General features: G+C 41.9%; 1 protein-coding gene across 1 annotated transcript; it reads right to left on the bottom strand.

Annotated features, from left to right (window-relative positions):
- Nucleotides 1-1,129: 1,129 nt before the first annotated feature.
- On the bottom strand, nucleotides 1,130-21,858 carry SYNM (synemin). The gene is made up of 4 exons (XM_053954518.1): nucleotides 21,034-21,858; nucleotides 15,749-15,873; nucleotides 9,942-10,012; nucleotides 1,130-8,405 (listed from the first exon to the last, which is right to left on the bottom strand). Exons 1-4 carry the CDS (start codon nucleotides 21,817-21,819, stop codon nucleotides 4,765-4,767), a joined length of 4,623 nt encoding a protein of 1,540 aa, XP_053810493.1. The 5' UTR covers nucleotides 21,820-21,858; the 3' UTR covers nucleotides 1,130-4,764.
- Nucleotides 21,859-21,916: the final 58 nt, after the last annotated feature.

The raw sequence follows: 21,916 nt of genomic DNA, 5'->3' as shown, positions 1-21,916 counted from the left end.
TTGAAATGAAAACCAATACCAGTGGTTTGGGATAACCCAATAGTGGCAGATAACATCTTTCCAAACCCAGAGTTTTTCCTAGCTGAAGAAAAACTTAGTTCATTAGGCAGGTAGCTTGTTATTTTGTTGCTTCCTGAGATACATCAGGAAAAAGAGTTTTACCTTTTGAACTATTTAAATTTGGAGTATGAACAAACATCTTTTATCTCAATTTTAAACTCTCCTTTTTAGAATACTGAGACACCCCCATATTTTCAGTGCATCTTTAAAAAGTTATCACAACTGACAAGTGTGTCAAAACCAGGAAACTGAAATTTTGATGTACTAAAAACCAACCCATTTTGAGTGCCATTCCACATTGCTCAGAGAAACACATCAAGTTTCAGAGAAATCAGATCTTCACCATTGAGAGTTTTAACAGCAATACTGATTCACTTAATAGAGCCTGAAAACATACTTTTTCTGACAGAGGCCATTTTCAGTGGAAACTATTTTGCTGATCACTTAACCATCTTCAGATTATGCTGCGATTTAGACAGTACTTTCAGATACTTTCTTCCCTGTTTTGCAATATATGAAGAATGTGTACTTTTTTCTCAGTGTATTAAAAATGGACATCTCTTCATAAAGTCTCACTCTTTCACATAAAATCTCATTCTGACCCATTTCTTTAATTAAGAATGTGTATATATATGTGTATATATATATATATATACACATTATTTTCCAAAATGGGTGTAAAACAGTTTTCTTTACAAGAAAAGGGTAAAAGTTAAGACGTACCTTGGTCAAGTGCCAGGCTCCAAGGACAATTATGATGCTGACAGCTCAGGGAATTCCACCTTCTGTGCTGCTTTATACTCTGCCTCTGCCACTACGTGTGGCACTCCACAACCACTGCTGGTCCCCACGTGCTGTGTGCAGGTGGAATAAGGAATTTGCCATGTTCTGCCATCATTTCTATTATCAGCCCGCAAGAGGTGAATCTTTGCTGGAATGAAAAATTAGGTTCATTCTTTGAACCAAAATTAGCCCAGCCTGAGAACAAGGTATTTACAGACATTAAGTCCTTTCTCTTGGACAGTGCAGCCTTAAAAACATCAGACAGGAAGAAAGAGAAACACCTGCATTCATTTTCATTGTTTAATACTCAAGAGTGAAAAAGTGTAAAATCACAAAGCTTATACCACCACAAAAAACGCAGTTTCATTGCAAATGACCAGAACACAAGCTGCCTGCAAAGTTTCACACAGCTGACATCAACAAACCCAGGTTCAACATTCTGACCGTCTTTTGAAACACCTGCTGTTCACAAACATCAGCCAGCACAGAGCTCTCGCTATCTCACACATCCTTCTTTATCTTCTATGCTCTATTTGCTTCCTAGACCAGTGGTTCACACATTTGAAAAAACAGTGCTCCACTTCTGATCTGTATCAGCATAGAAATACATTGTTTTAACCCATCGCAAAATGCTAATTATATTTGAAAAGCGTTTTTTTAAATCCAAACACAGCGGTAAAGTTTTTATTTCTATTTAATGAAAAGCGTAATATGAGTAAGCTTCAGAAGTGCATGCTGACTGAGGATGTCTCACCAATCTGCTCAGCCACAGGATATAATTCTTATGCAGAAAGTGATCACCTTGGGTGAGTTAGTACACCAGGGAGTAGGTTATGTTTGCTCTCATTAGTAATTCATGTACCTACAGCCCCAATTCTGCACATGCAGCCACCAGGCGTGCTGGATATGACTGTCCACCTAAATACACTCCCTTGTCTGAAGGTAGAATTGTCCAAAAGCTATCATTATGCCTAAATGTCTCAGGTTAATGAGAACTAAGTGGAAAATGGGTTGATTATATTAAAACTTTAACGTTTATATGTGAGGCAACTTTGTTTTCACAGCCTTTCTTCATGCAAAGGAACTGTGCCTGAAATGTTAAAATCTTTTTAATGTCATGCTAATGCACATTTCCAGTTCTCTACAATAACCCAGCTTCCCAATAATGATCAAAATCCTGCTCTTAAATAAAGTACATTGAACAGATTATTCCTCCAGACTATCAAAACAAAAATGTATCTTGGCATAATCGAGTGCACCTGGAAGTGATGTGCAAAGGAATTTCTGAAGAGCTGCTGTTGCCTCAGTGGGAAAAAATACTGATTTTAATTTTTTTTTTTTTTAATCCTTCAGTGCTAGGGGCACCTACATTTTATGAGTCACTTGCTCCTCAGTGGTTTATTCCCTCACCTTACATTATAATTCTCTCAGCAGGTGAAGATAAATGGAACAGTTTTGGCATCACTGTTCCTAAGGAGCACCTGAATCTGTCAGATTCCACAATGTATCAATAAATGGGCTTGACATTTTAAGTAGCTTTTTGTTGGTTGCTAAATATATTTTCTGCAGATATTCTTGTATCTGTTTTACAGAGAATGGTAAGTCTTGAATAAAATTTCAATAAAACTTACACTTATTATTTTTACCTCTGTTGCTTACTACAGACCTGACTTCTTCCTTCATGCAGTTATTTGATACTTGAAGTACAGAATCTGATTACTGGCAGTATTGCATCTAGCTGGAAAATTCTGGCTTATACAAGATTATTAGATTATTAAACACAGAGATGTTACCACCTTTAAAATCATACAGTCATCTAAGGAAACAAAAGCATAGGATGAGATTATAGAAGTATTACAATAATTAACATCCTATTTATAAATGGAAGCACAAGATCTTTTCTGAGCATATAGGAATAATTTTGAAAAAAATATTATTGATTACACAGTGAACAGTACAAATAAGCTTAAATTACATGCTTTAGTGCTTCTACACAACTCAGTTTCCTATTGATTTTCCAGCTGTTGGTGGAAATTCCAATTTCAAGAAATGATTCCAGACAAAATGAGGAAAACATTCAGAAAATTTTGCAGTGCAGACAAACCTCATGAGTTAATCTTTGGAACATTAATAGCTTTTTACAGTTTCAAACTTAGTAAAACCAAGGCACACATGGATTAAAGTGTTCTATATCTGAAAGAGCAGGATATGTCAGTCAGCACAGAGCTTCTCAGCTTTGCATTTACATTCATAGTATAAAGCAGCAGTCAGCTTTGAGAAATCTACTTCTGTTAATAGTAAGGAATCTGAAAAGTGACTAGTCATGCCAGACTAAGATAGTCTAACTGGATTCTAATATGGATCAGCACACACAAAACTAGGCTTACATAACCACAGGAAAAAAATCTGGGAGTCAGCACCGGCCGGGCTGGCGCTGCTCAGCCACCCCGAGCCAGGTGTGTGTCTGCTCTGCAGAGGTGAGCACAGTGAGTGAGTGTGTGCTCGTGCTTGTGTGTGTGTGCAGAAATAGCAGCTTCTCACCTCTGTTTGTTACTTCCATACGTGTCCAGTATGGTATTTCTTACCCCAGTGACAATATTTTGGCTGCTATTTTTGTCACTGCCAGCACCGCGCCCAGGTCAGGCCAGCCAGTGGTGCTGTGCTGGCTTCCAAGCTGAACTTATAAAGTCACTGAATTATAAAGTGAAATTATGTCCTTCATTCAACCAATGTGCAATCCAAGTGAAATTAGCTTATTTGCAAACGATTTAAGTAGAAGGCAACTTCGGCCTCAGGCACATGTTACATTCAGAGGAAAAAAAAGGAAGAAAAATTCAAATCTCAGGTTGGGTTTGCAGGGGGAGTGATTGAAAAGGACATCTTGTTTGTAAACAAAGGATTATCTGGGAATGAGCTGACACACAGTGATCGTAAGTGTCATCAATATCATTTGTAAGAGTTTCCTTCTAACAGGACACATATCAGCTAATTTCACTGTTTTAGGAAATTAGGCACTATGTAATTATATCTGACACTTCACACCTGCCTTTAGCAATACCTAGTATCAGGTAACCCATAAACTGCAAAATAAGTTGAGGTTACTAATGTACACAGCCACTGAATCTGTAAGGAGTTCTCCTTACCTCAGTGGGAACACTATCCAGTCTAGATTTTAAATTTGTTTTCATTTTAGAGATATTAAATATACTACTGTCTAACCATAAAATTCACTATTTCTCACCTGGAATACTGTGAGAAATTCTTACCTCAGTGTTACCTCTTTCTTTTTTTGCACTGCATTCAAGTTATATAAATAATGTCACTTTTGTCAATTCTTGCTATGCTTAGTTTGATCCTACAGGACCATATTGAATTTTATAACTGTCTCTTATAATATATGCATTAGGTATTGCATATAAGTACACAGAAATGGAACTGAAAATCAGCTACTACCACTCATTAGTCTCATATTCTGTTAAATTTGTGGTTAGTAGCTTGAGATTCAAATAGAATTGCATAGCAATAATGTAGTAACCAAGTACAATACAGTATTAAGAAAAAATAATTTGAAAAGTCCTATTCAAGCACACATTTAATAGCTGATGTGCTATAAAACAAACAAAAAAATAGAATCCTTTGAATTCCCCAGTAGCAAATTCCTGTTTCTATGGGTGGAAAAATCTGAAAATATTAGACATAGAACTCTGAGGAAAAATATTAATAGCATGATCTCTCCCAAAAATAAAATTTCCAATAAAATAAAATGTACTGAATAGAGGCTTAAATTCAATACTTCTCAGTCCACCATTAATAATCTAAATAGTTTGAGTGCTTCCCCATCCCTTTTTTTCTCTTAAAAAAAAAGGATAATAAAAAATATATATAAACAAACTGCAACGTAGGCTTCATCACAGAGTCCTTTCAGAACCACTGTCCATCATTTTCATTATCCTCATCATCTTCCTCCTCGTGGTCCAGGTAGACAAAAGCAACTTTCTTCCCTTCAGAAGTATCTGACCTTTGGTCGACCGTTCTTTGCAACTGCAAAGTTTGATCAAAAAATGACTGTTCCACCACCTTTTCACCCTGATCTTGGGAGAAACTGGAGAGAACGTAGCTACTTCTTGTGCTTTCACTTCCTGCAAGCTGGTTGCTTTCAACGATGACCTGTGGCTGACCAGCAGAAGGCTCTTGCTTGCTGGACACCAGCGTTGCCCCTTGCTGTTCTCCACTCTTCACTGCAGATGTTCCACCCAGACTGGAAACATCCATTTGGAAAGTGTAAGCTGTTTCCCTGGAGCCCACTTTAATATGCTTCACAGAGCTGCTGCTCTCAGATGACTCTGCTATTTGTGAAAGATCTTCCACCACTCCAGCAATGGGTCCTGAGAAGACGATTTCCTCAGTATGAGTTCCTGCAGGACTTACTTTAACGTGCCTGAAAGCTCTTGAGCCTCCTGAAAGGGTCTGGTCTTCCAGTTCAGTGATTTCTGTGTGCTCGGAGACAGGCCCCTGGTAGATGATCTCTTCAGCTGTCATAAATCCCTGGGGACCCGTCTGGATCTGTCTGACTGAACTTTCTCCCTGTGAGAAGTCCCTTGTCCTGCTGACCTCCACTTTACCGGAGATGGGTCCTTCAAAGATAACGTGCTCAGTGTGAACCTCTTTTGGGCCCAGCCTGAAGTGCCTCATTGATCTGCTGACATCCACAGCCCCTTCAGCCTGGAAAAGGCCATCTGAGCTATTGAGTGCCAGAGAGTCTGAACCTGACCCCTCAAAAGAGACTTCTTCAGTCACTTGCCTTGATCCTACTGTGACACGTCTTGTGGCCCTGCTGAAGTCTGTTGAGACTTTCTGAGAAAGATTTCCAGAATCCATCTCTTCTACAACTGTAGTAATAGGGCCTGTAAAAATTACTTGTTCTGTGGTTTGGATTTCCTTGGGGCCCAGTTTAAAGTGCTTCACAGATTGGCTGAATTCTGACAGTCCCTCTCTCTGAACAAGATCTTCTGTAGCACTGAGCTCCAGCATTTCAGAACCAGGCCCTTCATACAGGACCTGCTCAAGCCTCTGGACTTCTGCTGGGCCAACCCTGACACGCCTCTGGGACTGGGTCTCATCAGCTGATTGTGATGAGTGAGAAGCCTCTCCGTAATCCGCAGTTTCTGAAACCGAACCGTCATAAACAACCCTTTCAGTGGTGTGATAGCCAGTGCCACCACTCCGCCTCGTCGTGGAGGAGCTGTAGATCTCTTGGTCAGCAAAAGGAGTGTATTTGTCACTGTGGGAAGAAACTTCTACGTTGCTCCTATCTGAGCTCTCTTTCTTCAGGGAGTGTATTGTTGCCTTCTCCTTCTCGCTTCTGATTACTTCACCAAGCTGATCTACATCAAACTCATCAGTATTAAGGGTCTGGGACAGATTGACTTCAGCAACTATGGTCACTGAGCCCCCCTCCTCCTTCTGATCAACTTTCTTGATATCAAATGCCAAATTACTGGCATCCACTTTGTTGTCCTTTGTTAATGCAGAGAGCTCCTCTTTCACGCTTTCTGGGAGACTGCCCTCCAACTGCTCCAAAGCTTCCTTCAATTGATGTTTAGGGTCCTTCGTTTCCTTGGATAAAAGCCCTTTTATCGAAGTCTGAAATTCATGGGGAATTTTAATTTCTTTTTCAATAACAATGGATTCAACATGGGATCTTTCACCTTCAGGATGCTCTTTTAAAATATGGGCACTCGCTTCCTCCCCCACCACTTTATAGGTTTCTTCTGGAGAGCTCACACCTTCCTCTCTCTTACTTTGCGTGCCTTGCAAAAATTCATCTTGCCAGGAATATTTAATAGTCGATTCTTCTTCAATATGAATTTGCCCATACACTGAGTCATCATCTTTTTCATTAATAAGAGGATGATCATCAGGAACAGATACAAAATATTTCTGTTCAATAGGTGAGTCATCTTCCTCAGTTACTTCTTCAACGTGAGTGAAGCTCTCACGGCGCGGTTTCTTCTTTTTGACATCTTCATACGTGAAGGTGATGTTTTGTTCCTCTTCACCGTAGCGCCTCTCCCTCTCAGGGAATGAATCCTCCACTTCTTCTACTTGGAAAGGTGTTGAAAAATCAGTCCTTTCATCGGTGGTGTAATCCAGTGGCTCCTCTACTATCTCCACATTCACAGACACGTTCTTTCCGCTCTCGCTTCCTTTCAGGCCGTGATGGACAATGTCTTCTATCTCCTCTTTGGAAGGAGTTCCCTCAATGCCCTCTCGAATCACTTTTCTAACATCCTGGTTTGATAGATGTCCTAAGTCACCCTCATCAGAAATAGCTATGTCTTCTTGAACTTGAGACTGCACTGTGAACTCAGTCTTTAATTTCCCTTCATCTTCTTGTTCTTTCTTATCAAAATAGGTCACTTTGGTGTCTGTTGACATCTGTGAACTAGAAGACTGTGTGAAACTTTTAAGAATGTCAGCAACAATATTCTCTGCTATGTTTTCAGTTGGCAGAGTTCCAATTTTGTGGCTTCCATCCCTAATTTGCTCTTGACCTTCCAGACTGGACTCTGCTTCTGAAATCCTCACTTGGCAAGTTTCAGCAGACTGAGTTACATGGTCATCTGTTTCTCTTCCTATGGAAGTTTTAACACCTTGTACCCTTATTTCTTTATTTCTCTGAAGCCCTTTATCAGGAACAGGCCTTTCAATAGTGATTGGTATCTCAATGACGTCTTTGCTTCTTGATTCTGAGGTCACAGTTGCATCTTTTTTGGTTGATTCACTTTTCAGAGTTCTTGCAGTAGAAATATCACTCCCTGTTACCTTCTGGCTAACTTCCTCACGGATATATTTTTTCTGCTCAGTCTTCCTCCCAAAATCGACAGTTTCTTCTATAAAAGATTTCTCATCAGTTTTCTTTTTCTCGTCCTTTGTTTGTTTCTGCAGCTTGTCTTTTTCTCTCAGCAGAGATGTCTTCTCATCAGTTGGTTTGCTGCCTCCTCTTTTGTCTTTTAGTGTGGTCCGAGTTTCAATTATAGTTTCTTCATATTTAGATGGTTTTGCACTGGTAATCAGCTCATAAGCTGGAAATCTAGTGAAGCCTGGTTTAGTTCTTTCAGTATCAAGCTTGTGGTCCTTGTCTGATCTTTCAGCATGTGCTGATTCTTTCGAAAAAGATACTGTGGATGAAGTTGTAACTTCTGTTTTCTTTCTTTCTGGAATCCTCTTTTGCTGCATTTCAGTGCTTCTCCAGCTACTGTAGTCTGGAGTAAATGTTCTCAGTTCTTTGTGGTCTGTTACAATCCTTTCATCCTTTGTGACAGTCGTTGAAGGGCGATACGTTGAACCAAGCAGGTCCCTTCCAAAAGTTCTTCCCCCCGTTGTTGTGTGTGATGCAGCCTGCGTGGAGTGAGCTGAGTAATGTGCAGAGCTGCTCCTATTTGTCACTGGCATTCTGTGCCTCGTGTCAGTGATCCTGGCAGCTGGTGAAGCTTTATTTCTATTTCTTTCTTGATAAGTAGAGTAAATATCAGTGTAGTTATAGGAAGTGTTTATAATATCTGCAAAGAGAGCACAGGTGACCAAGCATTAAAATAATGGTTTGTATCTAAAATACAAATATCAAATACAGGGCATGAACCAAGAAAACATGAACTAAGAAAACATGCACTATGTTTTTTGAAAGAAATAATGTCTTCATTTTCAGTGGAGCTTTGTAAAGGCATTCCTGTAGGTTTTGCCTGTTAATTAAGTCTGTGCATAAATTAATTAAAGCTGAAAGCAAAGCTTTTTCTCAAGTTGCAAGATCTTGCTAATTTTACCTGTTGTGCACTACTGGGTATTGTGGCATTTATTGAGGAATTGCACTTTTTTATTTATACAGATGCTCATTTACAACTTCTTATTAAATAATGTATGCTGACATCATAGGCTGGGTTTTTTGCTTCATTAGCCTAAGTGGCCTGAAGTTCCTTAGTTCCTATTGACATTTAATGGCACACCTGCCACCACATACTAGAAACTGCAAACACAAATACAACCCTTCATAGCCACACAGTAAAGCACAACAAGGGAGAGAAACAAAGAAACAAAGAACCTTTTAGGCTCTATCTATAGAAATTAATACAATGTGCCAGGAATATCTGACAGTTAAGACCAACCAGTACTGCACCACTCCCATCTCTCACTCCTGAAAAGCTACCAGAGCTCCTCTGACTTTTGGTAGTGTCTCCTGTATTATTTCTGTAATTCCTACCCTATTCTGTGAATATGCTGAGCATTGTCTGCAGAAGTACTGGCTAGTCCAGATCCAAATTGTGCTGTCCAGATGCAGGCACAGTGCTCACAGTTTAACAGCACAGGCAGATCTCTGTGAGCATTTCAGCCTAGGCCTGAGCCTGTTGAATTTCCTGCTACACACACAGCCTTCAAATATCTTCTGGGACTACGATAATGACCCCACATTGTTAAACTCATGAGTATTATCCAGATTAATTCTGTTATTAATTGCAATGGCCACAGCAGTCACAGTGAAAGTCCATCTTATCTAAAATCCTGTTTGCAGGGACCAAGAGTAGATACACAGGGAAGAGTATAAGAACAGGGCAAGTAAATAGTGATACTTCCCTTGTATACTCTCACAGCCTCCAGAGATTTGCAGCTCCTAAGATAGAAATGGTATCTTTATGTTTAGTAAGTCTTTGATTTGTCTTTCATTACTCTGCTAAAATATCTCTTTAAACCCACGTGAACTTTTTAACACTCACAATGCCTCAGGATGATGAACTCCATACTTTTAGCTACACGTGCTGTTAAACACCTCTTGCTTTATACTTCAAAACTCTCCTAAGACTGATGGGCATCCAAAAGTTCTTTAGAGCTATGAAACATCACTCCCTATGTTCTCCACTCAAGCTATGATTTTATAAGGTATCTCATATAGAAGAGCAATATGTTGATTTAAAATATTAACACTCAAAACTAATTCAATATTCACTTTGCAATACACCCATAAAATATACATCACAAATTAACATAGTAATTTCCAGTTATATTTAATTTAATTCAAAATTATATTTTAAATATTCATATTTTACCTTGAGGCAGTTTCCCTGCATGCTCTTCTCTCCATATAATCCACTGCTTGCTCTCCCCTTCTAACAAAGCTCTGCAAAACACAAAGGGCATTTCATTAAAATACTGGGAACAATAAACATAATATTTTACATGTGTAAGTCTTAGGAATTGAAACAATTGTCCTGTAGTTGCCACATTCCACTGTCCCAGGTTGCTCCAAGCCCCATCCAACCTGGCCTGGAACACTTCCAGGGATGGGGCTGCCACAGCTTTGCTGGGCAAGATGTTTTACAAAGAAAATGAAAAAAAAAAAAAAAAAAAAAAACAAAAAACAAAACAGCAGCCTTCCTGTTTGTAAGAGTCATAAAGGTGGTGTTGAAATGTGATATGAGGGAGCTGTTACAGGAGGATTTGCAAGTTCTATCATTTTCAAATGAAAAATGAAGGAAAGTATAACTTCTACTGTCAAGCACAGGGCTGGAGGAAACAATTTGTAGTGTTAAATTGACTATTCTTAGCTCCTATTCCATTGGAAATCAGCATAACACATTTCACAAAAAAAGGAGTAGGGAAATTCTCTGTGTCAGAAACTGCTTGGTTTCTTTTAATGCCATCTCTGTCTGTCCCTGTCCATTTTGGCAGTGACACTCCAACAGCTCCCACACTTCCAGGAAGTGCTGGGGCAGCAGCCTGGAAATGCTACATCAGGGTCATTCCCTGTGCAAGGGAATGTCACAGCCAGCACAGCAACTTGGGGAGGTTTATGCTGCTTCCACCAGCCAGTTACAGCATTTCTGGGTTTGGGAATGCCAGATGTTCTGCACTGATAAGACACAGCTGCAACATCAAAGCTGGCAAGGGTAAAGCTGGAGGACTGTGATAGCCAAGGCTTCTGACTCCCTGGGGCAGGAGCTGAAAGCCATTTAGGATTGGGGTACAAACACCTCTGCTGGACATTTGTGTCAAAGCTAACAAAGCAGGTGTTTTAAGCATCACCTGTATACTTCACACTTCCCATGACTTTGGCATCAGCAAAATATCATTAGCAAGGTTTTCTTTGCCTTGATGCATTTGTCTGGATCCAGAAGAAAAGCCCGGTTAGAACTACCTAAAGCAGGCTCAGACGGGCATCTTTCCTTCTATTCTGTTGAGTTGAAAAAACCCACAGTAAAAGCAATTTATCTTTCTCCATGCTCAGTGAAGCTTCAGAGGAATTAGATCCCTTCAACACATGTAATGTTCCCAAGACCAAACATCTGATCTGATGAAGCCAGTGAGTGCCAAACAAATCGCTCTGACAGACATGCCAGAGAAGCTGGTGGTGACGCTGCAGAAACACATCCAGGAGCTGGCAGTGAAAGTGTTAACCATGACGAAGGAAAGCAGGAACGTGGGGAGTTTGACTAAGGATTTCTGGCTGCTGTTAAAACAACAGTTGTTCAGTTGCTGCAGCAACGTATGAAGTCACTAAAAATAAGTTCCAGGAGGTAACTGTATATGGCAAAGGGCAGCAGCCCACAGAAAAGCTGCATCTGAAGGATTACTACTGAAAGTGAAAGGCAAAGCTTCCTGAAACCTCTGTAAAACTGGACAGAGAATCAGTATTTTACTGGGCACTTAATAATATGTATGAACTCATGATTATCAGAAAAACAAGAAAAAGTTAAACTGAGCTTGGCTTACTAAACTGGCACGAGAAAGGGCAGTGTACTGTAATGAGCCAGCAAACTCAGGTTGTGCTGCTCTGCTTGACCATAGCTTCAGTTTATGCAAGTCATTTTGCTTCTCTATTCCTCTGCATCCTTTCCTGATAATAGCCTCTTGGTGGTAAGGTCTGCTTTTAAACTTAAACTGCCCAAAGAATTAATTTCAACTGTATGAACTTTAAAGTGCTCATAGTAATAATAATAATAAAAAAAAAATTGCCCCAAGCAGCACTCTTCTAAAAAAATAACCATGACAGCTACTTCCTGGAAATCAAGTCCCAAATGACATATACTCCCTTTTTGTTAACACTTAATTTAAGTGTTACCAGAAAATAATCCAACTGCACCATTAGCTCATCTCATTATTAATGGCATTTATCTAAAGTTAGCAGGAACATGTTTGTCAGACTGTGCTGGATGACAACAGAAACAACCAGTCCATGAAAGCAGGTGGAGGAGATAAAGTGGTTGGGGTGGGGAGAGAGAACAAAAAGATGCAGTGCAAATTTTATTATGGGCATTCAGGACAGTAATGACTTCATTTCAGCTACAGAACCTCAAAATCTCAGATGGGGCAGTTGGCCAGCAAGCCATAAAAACTCATCCTCTCTATCCTGGGTATTTGCTAAGGAGTTAGCAGTTAAAAAAAAATCCCCACCTCTCCAGGAAGGGGGGGGGGGTCAAGGCCATTCCACCTCCTTTTTCCATCCCCCCAGGATGGGAGGATGAGGAGTGTGAAGAACAGCAAGTAACTGCATGTTCAACTCCCCGGGTGTTGAAAACTCAGTGTGTTCTCAAAATAAAACCCATACAGGAGTAGAACCTATTGGATGGTACAAGTTATGAAGGGGAAGTAATGAGACTGGCTTTAAAAGCTGTGGTGAGTAGCTCAGAGGACCTTAATGCTGGTGATGATTTTGTGAGAGGAAGGCATGGAAAGGCTCAGAAGTGTTGATGGAGGAACACATATCAAAGTCCACCTGGCAAGTGTGTTCAGAGATCCTAACAATGACCATGGCAATAAAAAAGAAAAAAGTTGTGTAGCCTTTGGTGCTTCAGAATGCAGGGTGAGAACCTGAACAGAACACTTGTATGACACTGGAATTTCAAAGTGAAATATTTTACCCTTCAACAACATATTTTAGAGAGGACAGAAGAGCTCCTGAACCTACTGGTACAGGCTCGGGGCAGCCTCTGCTATGTAAAGAGAAGTTTCTGCTAGCTAAGGAGAAAGGTCTGAGAGTAATTCTGATTCTAGGCAGGTTTTCCATCTCCTTTTAAAATCAAGAGTTTTACAGGGTGACTAATTCACCACTTCTCTCTGGAAGTAAAACCTAAGCATAGTTAAGTAACTGTGGTTTTAAAGGATTCCAAGGACACAGAACAAAACTGTGAGACACTTGATAAATATTTACTTCAACAGAGAGAAGAAGGTTTAGGAATGAATATTCCCATGAGGTGTAACTTCACAAAGACACATATTTCTCTTCCTGAGTGATTCTGGGCTCCCAGAGCAGGAAGGGTGAGCAGAGTCAGAGGGGAAATACCCTTGGACCTTAAGGAAGGGTGTTCCTTGCAACAGTGATCCGTCTTCCCATTCCAGGAGCAATGGTGACTAATGGAAAGAACTGACCTTGCAACACCACTGAAGGAGTTGTAAAACAAAGAGAAAACACAGGGTGGGAGGTAAAAAGAAGGCTCCAAGACCAGCCACCACACCCTTAACCTACAGGGCCAGGAGGAAAGGAAATGCCAGGGCCTTGGTGGGAAGCTCTCCATGGAAAGTTCAGGATGTTGGACTGAGTGTGAAGAGGTGCCTTTTGTTTCCAGTATGCATAAGCCAGGGCATATGCCAGCATCCCCTGTGAAAACCAACTGAAGCTGTGCTCACATGCCCTTTTTTTCACAGGTAAAAAGACCTGGGAGAGGAACAGGATTTGAATAAGCAGATGAGTGAGCTGTCCAGAATTCTCCTACTTGACCTTACTGACTGTGATCCCTCCCATAGCAGGGTTGGTAGAGACACACAAGAAGAAAGGAACTATTTTCTTTAATAAAGGGAGAAAAAGAAAAGAAGAGGAATAGGTAAACCTGCATAAATGTAAAACCACAAATCAATAGCTTTTCAGCTTCTGATACTTTAAAAGAATTTTGTTTGCTGGCATTTGCATGTTTTTTATCTGTAGCAAGGCCCATTCTCTTGTTCTCATCTCATCTTTAGTGGGCAGATGGTCATTTTTCCACTGACATCTGCTTTGCCAAGGCCATCAGTGACACAAGTTGCATTCACATCCATCAGATGAAGAAATCCTGCAGATTAAGGAGCTTCTTAAATGGGCAAAAAACACACTGCAGGTGATGCTGAATTGTTCTCCTTTCATTAACCAGGGCAGGGAATCCTTAGACAATCGAATAATGCTCAGATAATCAGTGATACAACTCTGGAGAAATTCCAGAATTTCATGGGCTTACAAGGTTTTCAAACAACTGAATAACTGGGCATTATCATTCCTAGTTCTGGATGAATACTAATCATCAAAACAACTCTGATAATTCTGTTATTGTGATAGTGCTAATCCTGTTTTGCAGATGAATAAACCAAGGGAGAAAGTTCAACGACAGCAGTGAAAGTCAACAACAGAGCTGGGATTAAATTCAGAAGAATCATGTTTTTTAGCAAAGTTAACAGAATTAACACACAGATAAGGATCACAACTGGCTACCACTTCCACAGTAATGCTCCAGACACTATTGGCTGTCCAAGGATCACAGGGATCCCACTCCACCAACAGACACCAAGCAACATACTGTTGCTTATCAACTGACTGCAGATTACTTGTCCCCCACTGTCTGTGATTTTTATCTCATCCAGAAACCAGCCTTGGTCTGTGCCTCCTTGCAGACATTCTCAAGGCATCTTGAACAGGCTGTTGGTGCTCTTTCATGAAGACATTCTCTGCTCACTACTCTTTATCAAGCTAATCAGAAGTTATTTCAAGTTTCTCATGTTTTCAGTTATGCAACTGAAATTAAATTTCATATGCATCAGTGGATTGATATTCCACACACCTCACCCATAACTCAGTGCTGTCTTTATCCAGATTTACTGGTTCACACTCAGGACACAGCATTAATGCTTTAGGACACAGAAGCATGTATTATATTTAACTGGAAATACCCCATCTATTTACACAGGCTGAATATTAATAATGCACCCAATGTAGACAAGGTAATGACAGAGGCAGTCTCCTTAAAAAAATACAGAACTAGCCTGACATTAAATTTTTGGAAATTATCCCTTTGCTTGATAATAATTGCACATCCCTCTGTTTTTGAAGGTCAGTATCTCAATGACATTTGTTTAAAATATTGTGCTATTTGTAGAAAAAAACACATCATTTTTACAAGAAAAAAGGATCTTCCTCCAGTTCATCAGTTTTGGATTATTTAGGATTTTTTTCATTCCAAATCAGTTTTGTGCCATGTACATCATGACTCTCCAGACAAGAGAATTACTCTGGCTTAGTAAATAACTAAGCCACTACTTAGTGGCTAGAGAGAGGTACAGTCCTGAAGATTCATTAGCAGAAATGTTGTTTACTCTTATCTCCCACTTGACCTAAACATGTTTTCATAACAAATCAAGGATGGAGAAAGCCAGGACTTAACCAAACAGACTTTTCTGTTATCTTCCCACTATCCTACAGCTGCAACAAGGAGGGGAACTTGCTGCTTACATCAGTGCTGCAGGTGGTCACTAATCAACATATTTAAACAATTAAAATGTGCCATGTAAGTTGATGGCAACTACACAACCTCAAGTTTTACTGATTGCAATTCAGGGATATTGTCTCCTCAGCTTGTAACCAAATATTGCCTCAAAAATCCCCATCAATCTGATATCCACTCAACCAGGACTAAGGAGGTTTCTTACATACCACTATATTTGTACCAAGTTAATAGGATTCCTATGAATTACATTGGCTTTAGAGCCTTGAGACTCCCAAAGTCACTGTTTACATTTTAAATGCTGGAAAGAGGATGAATGGGGCTCCCATATCTATAAAAAGCGATTTAAATTATCCTTTGTCTAGCCAATAGAGTGTGACCACAAATCTTACCTGTAGGTCTCAATTTCAAGGATGAGGCCTGCTTTCACTTGCAGGAGTTCTTGGTAGTCCCTCAAATAATCTGTGATTGACATGGTCAGGAACTGCTTTTCCTCTTCCAGGGCGTCAATTATTCTCTGAACAGAAACAAGTTATTTTTAGTTTTGAAAGAACATAAAAATCTGTACACTTCAATGCCTGAAAATATAAAATTTTTAATTAAAAAAAAAACTGATACAAAAATCCCTCAATGCTCTATCACTTCAAAATCCAGAAGAAATCCATTCCATGACTTCCCCATATACAAACTGAAATACTTTGTTCCTGAAGCAAGTTTTATGCTAAGTCCATTTTATTCTTTATTAAGCTGGTTAAATTATTTCAGTTAAACCCATTCAGTTGGCCTGTACAAAAGTTATTAAGCACACATAGCAAGGAAAATACACTTCTTTTTAAGACTTATATGTGACTCATTTGGTCATTTTAAAACATGCCTAAATCACACTTGAGATCAGAAATTTCAGCAATTGCTTTGCCATGAGAAGTTTATCAGCATTTTCAGTTCCAGAGATACGTGGAATTTGAGCATCTGAAGATGCTGGAATTTGAGCATCTGAAGATACAGTGCCCACAAGGTAAAAGATGAACCTCCAGTGGCTGCTTCAAGTTTTCTACAGTATTTGGATGCCTGCTTTGAGGCCCACCCAGCTCTGTCCTAACTGCTGCTCGGAAGATGGATAAAAGATTGCTCATTTTCATATCAATAGCTATATATGGTGTTGTACAACACAAATAAATATAAATGTTATATGTATTTACACTAAATGGCAGAAGGAAGAAAAGAAAAGAGTACAAAGTGCTTTAATCACTGGTGTTACCTCTCACATGAGGGGTGAATTGTCATTTATATATATCTTAACACCAAATCTAACCTTGCTAACTAATATGCTATAGATTGCACTTTGTTCTAGGGGCTGGGAAGACAGAAATTAAATATCAAGAAAGGCCAAATTCTGTTTTGTTCACGTCACTCTGCACTATGCAGGAAATCTGAAATGTCATTTACAGAGCAAAACCTCATACACATGTACAACACTGAACAGGAATTCACAAGAGTCTATTTTAGATTTCATCCTGAAAACTGCTTTGCAATTGAACTGGAAAATCAAGGCACTGATGGTTTAGTGTTAAAAAATTCAAAATATATCATTTATAGGCAGCAAGTGCTCCAGTACCACAGTATGAGCAATAGCATAAAAATGAAGATACAGCAGGGGACTCTGCTGTTAATGCCAGCATGATGCACTAGGCAGAAGTAAGAACTAAGAATATAAAGTGCTGGCATGTCAAACATTAATAGTTTTGGGGTTTTTTAAGTAAAACTAACAAGAAAGCTCTATGAAGGAAGCTACCTATATTTGCCTATACACATGGGTACAGTTCTCTGTGTAACACATTAATTTCTTTCTCCATTTCCCTTCGCAGCTCCTGCTAAAGGATTACACTGATGTTTCCCTGATGTGACAATCCTTGCCTACAGTCTTCAGTGTACTTAAAATTCCCTTTTTATAGCAGAAGACAAATCATATCTGCATATCTGAAAGAGCACCACAAACCCCCCAACAGCCTCCTGCAGACCCCAGTGGAGGCACCATCCCATGGCCAGGCAGACTTCAGCAGCTCTGAGGTAACAATCCTGTTCAAGGACAGCACAGACACAATGGAAAATCCTGAGGTGAGAAGGGTAGAAAAGTACAAGTACTGCTTTTAAAAGGAAAAGGCTACCCAGCAAGAATGGCCAGGGTGCAACAGAACCAGGAGTCAACAAAAGGTGCAGAAGAAAACCAATCCCTAAGAGCTCTGATACAAAAGTTAAATGATTCAGACATTTCTTGCCTCAACAATTAAACACAGAATAACCTAGACATGTGCATGCATTCCTTCAAAAGAGCTTTAGAATGCTGCAGTGCCAGAAAAATCCATACAGGAAATTTCTACACTGGACTACAGAGTGTGGGAAGCTCTGAAAGACAGAGGCTGTTCAAACCCATCTAAGAACACAAGAGCTTCAATCCCTCACCCCCGAGTTCTCTAGTCTGGCTTTGAAAAGCCACCTGGATTCTGCCCATGGGGCTGGAGAGCACTGGGGATCCAAGAGCTGGAGTTAATGATTACCATAAGGGGCCACGTAACTCAGCCAGCTGTGCAGTAGTTCCAAAGGAATTAATTCCAGTGGGAGCAGACACTCTATAGACTGGCAGACAGCCAGACACCCAGCCCTCCATCACTGATGCTCAAACATAAAGCAGAAGACAACTGGTCTCAAGTCCTGTCTCCAAGCACGCCAAAAAGCACAGAAACCAATCCATCCAAGTCCAGGAGACTGCGAGCCAACAAACCCATTTTGCAAAAGGTAACCTCTACTTGGCAGATCTGGTGTTTTCTTCACACAGGACTCTCTTGGAAAGATCTGCTTCCCAGCCACATCAATCACAGCCCCCAAATCCCAGTGATGTCCTGCTAGGGCTAAGTAAAGGAATAGAAACTGTTTTCTCACCCTTCATGTGTTCCTTTCCAGGCAGCACTGGGAAATTTTAGAAGGGCAGCAGGGGGGAAAGAATTTACTTGGGTTGTCCAAGCTTTACCTACTGAGGGAATAGAGGATTCCAGGCCCCAGCCCTTTCCATCTGGTACTATTTCCTGATCCCATAGCTCATTCATGGCTCAGCAGGGGAGGAACTCACCCTGCACTTGGCTGGCTCAAAACTGGTACACAGAGAAAGGCACATGACATATCGACATGAAATGTGCATTTGACAAGATGTTTTCTCCTTCTCTCGAGCTCACAACACTGACACAGGAACTGATCCTAAACCCACTCTTATCAGTGAAAAATATCTGCCTTGTTTAAGAGCAGCAGGATGGGCCATGGATGGTTTTAGATTCAAATAATTCAAACTACCAGGAGTTTTTGCATCAGTATTCTCACAGCACACAACTAAAATTATGGAACTAAGAGACCTACTGAGTTCATCCCTTTAGCACTCAGGACCAGTGAAAATTTTCCAGTGTATGATTTACTGCCTGCCTGGTTCATTATAATACTTTTTTTCTATTTAACACTGCTGAAAGCTTCTGTGAGAATAAGGGCAGTTCAGGAGGCAAAGATGAACATACAAGGCAACTGGATGATATATGGAAAATATGAATAAATCTAATTGCCATTGCAGCTGCAATGAACAATAATAACTTGACTTTAATCTGTACATACATATCATTTCTACATGACACTCTACAATAAATAAGCATGGAATTGATGCTTTTTAAAGAGTAGTTTAAAACCCATGCTGAACATACTTCAACCAGTAAGAGAAATGAGAGGGGAAAAAAAAAGCTTTGATCCCAAGAACGAAACCTGAAACAGCTGCTCCTACGCATTCCATAATTTTTCTTCCTGGATGTGAGCAAAAGATTTTATTTCTCATGTACTGGCAACTGCAAAAAGGCCTTTCTCATTAAAACCCAAACATATGACCATTCAGAATTAAAAAACCTTATGACATATTTGAATACATCTAGACAATATTTAATTTCTGGTGAAAACGGCTGGATATTTTCAACACACTTTTTTCTTCTTCTTGTATTACTAAGATTTGAAACTATTTTTCCTGTAAAATCTAAAGATGACAAACATTCATGAGAGTAGCAGAGAAGTCTGCGATGTTCGTGTCAAAATAACAATCCATTTTGGAGCATTGCATTAGGAACATTCAAGGACATCCATTGATTTTGATTATTTGACTTCTGCAATAGATTGCTGTGATCTACAACAGGTTTCTCCAGTTGCTCTTTCAAAGAAAATTCTTTAAAAATACAACCAGATAGAGATAACTGGTTTAAAAACACCTTACTAAGCTGAAAAAGTTAAATGAAAGCTATTCTCACTGGCTTTAGAAGAAAAACTTGTGTCATGGACAGCAAACTACACAAAATGCTTTCTTTACTCCCTATTTACAGGTTTTCAGTTTGAGCAATTATGACTTTCATTATAAACCCCTAATAAAAATATAGGCAGCAAGAAGGCCATGTTTTGGAAATCTAAGAAACTTTAAATATGAAATGGAAAAAATGAAGAGGTTTATTTCTTCTTTAAATTTTCACCTGGTTTTGCCTGTTGGATAGGTTTAATTAATGAGGGATTTACATATGTCATCTTCTACAGCTTTGGGAATGTTTACATATGTGACTGTGAGAATGAATTGTCCTGTCAAAAACGACAAAAAAGATATTTTAAAGTTAAGAGCCTTTCCAATTACTTCTTACATAGCTAATCTGTCTCAGTTCACAGCATCTGCAAACTATGCAGCTTCCAAACAATCCAGCAGAGTACAAAAACCAGACACGCACACAGCAACAGGTCCCAGTCCCTTCCCAGCTGCCAACATCTCCATAATGTGCACAAAGCTGGGCAAACACGGGGTTCAGGCACACACCGGGCTCCAGCAGGGTGTTAATAACGGGGCTAACAACGAACAAAAGAAATGTTGCCCTCGGGAAATGGATGGATGGGCTGCATGATCTAATTAATAATATGCGCTCTCCGCTCCGAGCGGGCACTCCGCTGTTCCGGCAGGAGCTGATCCCCTCCCGCGCACGGGGGATGGCGCATTACACCGAACATCATCCTGACACCAAACAAATCCTCAGCTGCAGACGCTGTAACCCCCTGTTTGGCACCACCAACATCCCCCCCAACATCATCTCGCCTTTACACAAAGTTTTCTTAACTACCCTGGGGACCACAAGCTTTTTCCCGAGGCTCAAGACACACTGGAATGGGTGTAAAACAGAAAGAAATTCCAGATTTTTTCTCTGATGAGGACAGGCCACCCTCAAGCCTCAGGGCCGTGCCCCACGGTTCATTTGCTGCCAGGGATTGCTCCGTGCCCCGAGCGCTCCTGCCAACCCTGCCAGGAGCCCTGGCAAGCCGGTGGCCCGTTCCGTGCTCTGGGCCACTTGCCGAGGGCAGGTTGGGAAGGGAGCACCTGTCACCAGGATGATGTCCTCAGGGTCACTGTCTCCCTTCTGAGTCGCACCCTTGGCACCCAGCTCTCCCCAAACCCCCCGGGGGCTCCGACAGAGAAGGGCTCGGCAGCGAAAGGCTCCTGCTGGGCCACCTCCTCTTCCAGCCTGGGGAAAACGCGAGTGGCAGGAGTGTCAGGGGAGCCCCAAAACAGGCACCGCGGGGCGGGAGGGAAGCGGGAGAGTCCCGGGACCGGGGCCCATGTGCCACCCACCTGGTACTCCTCCAGCTCGGCGCCGTGGCGGTCCTGCAGGGCCAGCATCTCCTGCTCCAGCCGCTCCCGCAGCGCGCACAGCTCCTGGCCCTGGCGGTGCAGATCCTCCAGGTGCTGCCGGCACTGCCGGCTCTCCTCCCGCAGCAGCTCCAGGTTCTCCCGGTTGCGCTGCGCCTCCTGCTCCTGCAGCACCTGGATCTGCTCCTGGTAGCGCAGCAGGGTCTCCCGGCAGCTCTGGCTGAGCAGCATCTCGTAGGTCTCCTCCAGCTCCTCCAGGCTCAGCCCGGCCAAGGGGGGCGGCAAGGCGGCCAGGTTCAGCCGCAGCTCCCGCATCTCCACCGCCTCCCGCCGCTGCCGCTCCGCCATGTGCCCGTGCTCGGCCTGCAGCTCCAGCAGCAGCTCCTCCAGGGCCACGCACTCGCCCCGCAGCCGCTCCAGCAGCGCCCGCTGCCCGGCCAGCTCGGGCTCCAGGCGCCGCCGCATCCCCAGCACCTCCGCGCCCAGCGCCCGCAGCTCCTCCAGCTCCCGCCGCAGCCCGTCCCGCTCCAGCTCCGCTTCCAGCTTCGCCCGGCTCAGCTCCTCCAGCTGCATCCGCAGCCAGGCCAGCTCCTGCTCGGGCACCTGGAGCCCGATCAGCTCCTGCTCCCGCAGCTCCGCCAGCTCCCGCGCCAGAAAGCGGTTCTCCTCCTCCAGCTCCCGCACGCGGGTCACGAAGACCCGCAGGCGGGAGTTGAGCTCCTGCAGCTCCCTCTTCTCGTCCCATCCCGCTTCCCAGCGCCGCCACATCTTGCCGGGCCGCGGGGTCGGGGCGCGGTGGCCCCGGGGCTGCGGGCGCTGCGCGGCTGCGGCGGGAGCTGCGGGGTGCGCGCGGCACCGGGACAGG

This window comes from Vidua chalybeata, chromosome 13 (assembly GCF_026979565.1).
Source record: "Vidua chalybeata isolate OUT-0048 chromosome 13, bVidCha1 merged haplotype, whole genome shotgun sequence".
NCBI classification, from domain to species: domain Eukaryota; kingdom Metazoa; phylum Chordata; class Aves; order Passeriformes; family Viduidae; genus Vidua; species Vidua chalybeata.
The sequence above is the reverse complement of the archived record's forward strand: the minus strand, read 5'-3'. Positions and strand labels throughout refer to the sequence as shown.

Excerpts from the sequence above, each read along its gene's own strand:
- SYNM (XM_053954518.1), bottom strand. The coding sequence starts at position 21,819 with ATGTGGCGGCGCTGGGAAGCGGGATGGGACGAGAAGAGGGAGCTGCAG. Across the intron at positions 10,013-15,748 it reads CTTGAAATTGAGACCTACAG|AGCTTTGTTAGAAGGGGAGA; the intron begins GTAAGATTTGTG and ends TGTGTTTTGCAG. Across the intron at positions 8,406-9,941 it reads TGCAGGGAAACTGCCTCAAG|ATATTATAAACACTTCCTAT; the intron begins GTAAAATATGAA and ends CTCTCTTTGCAG.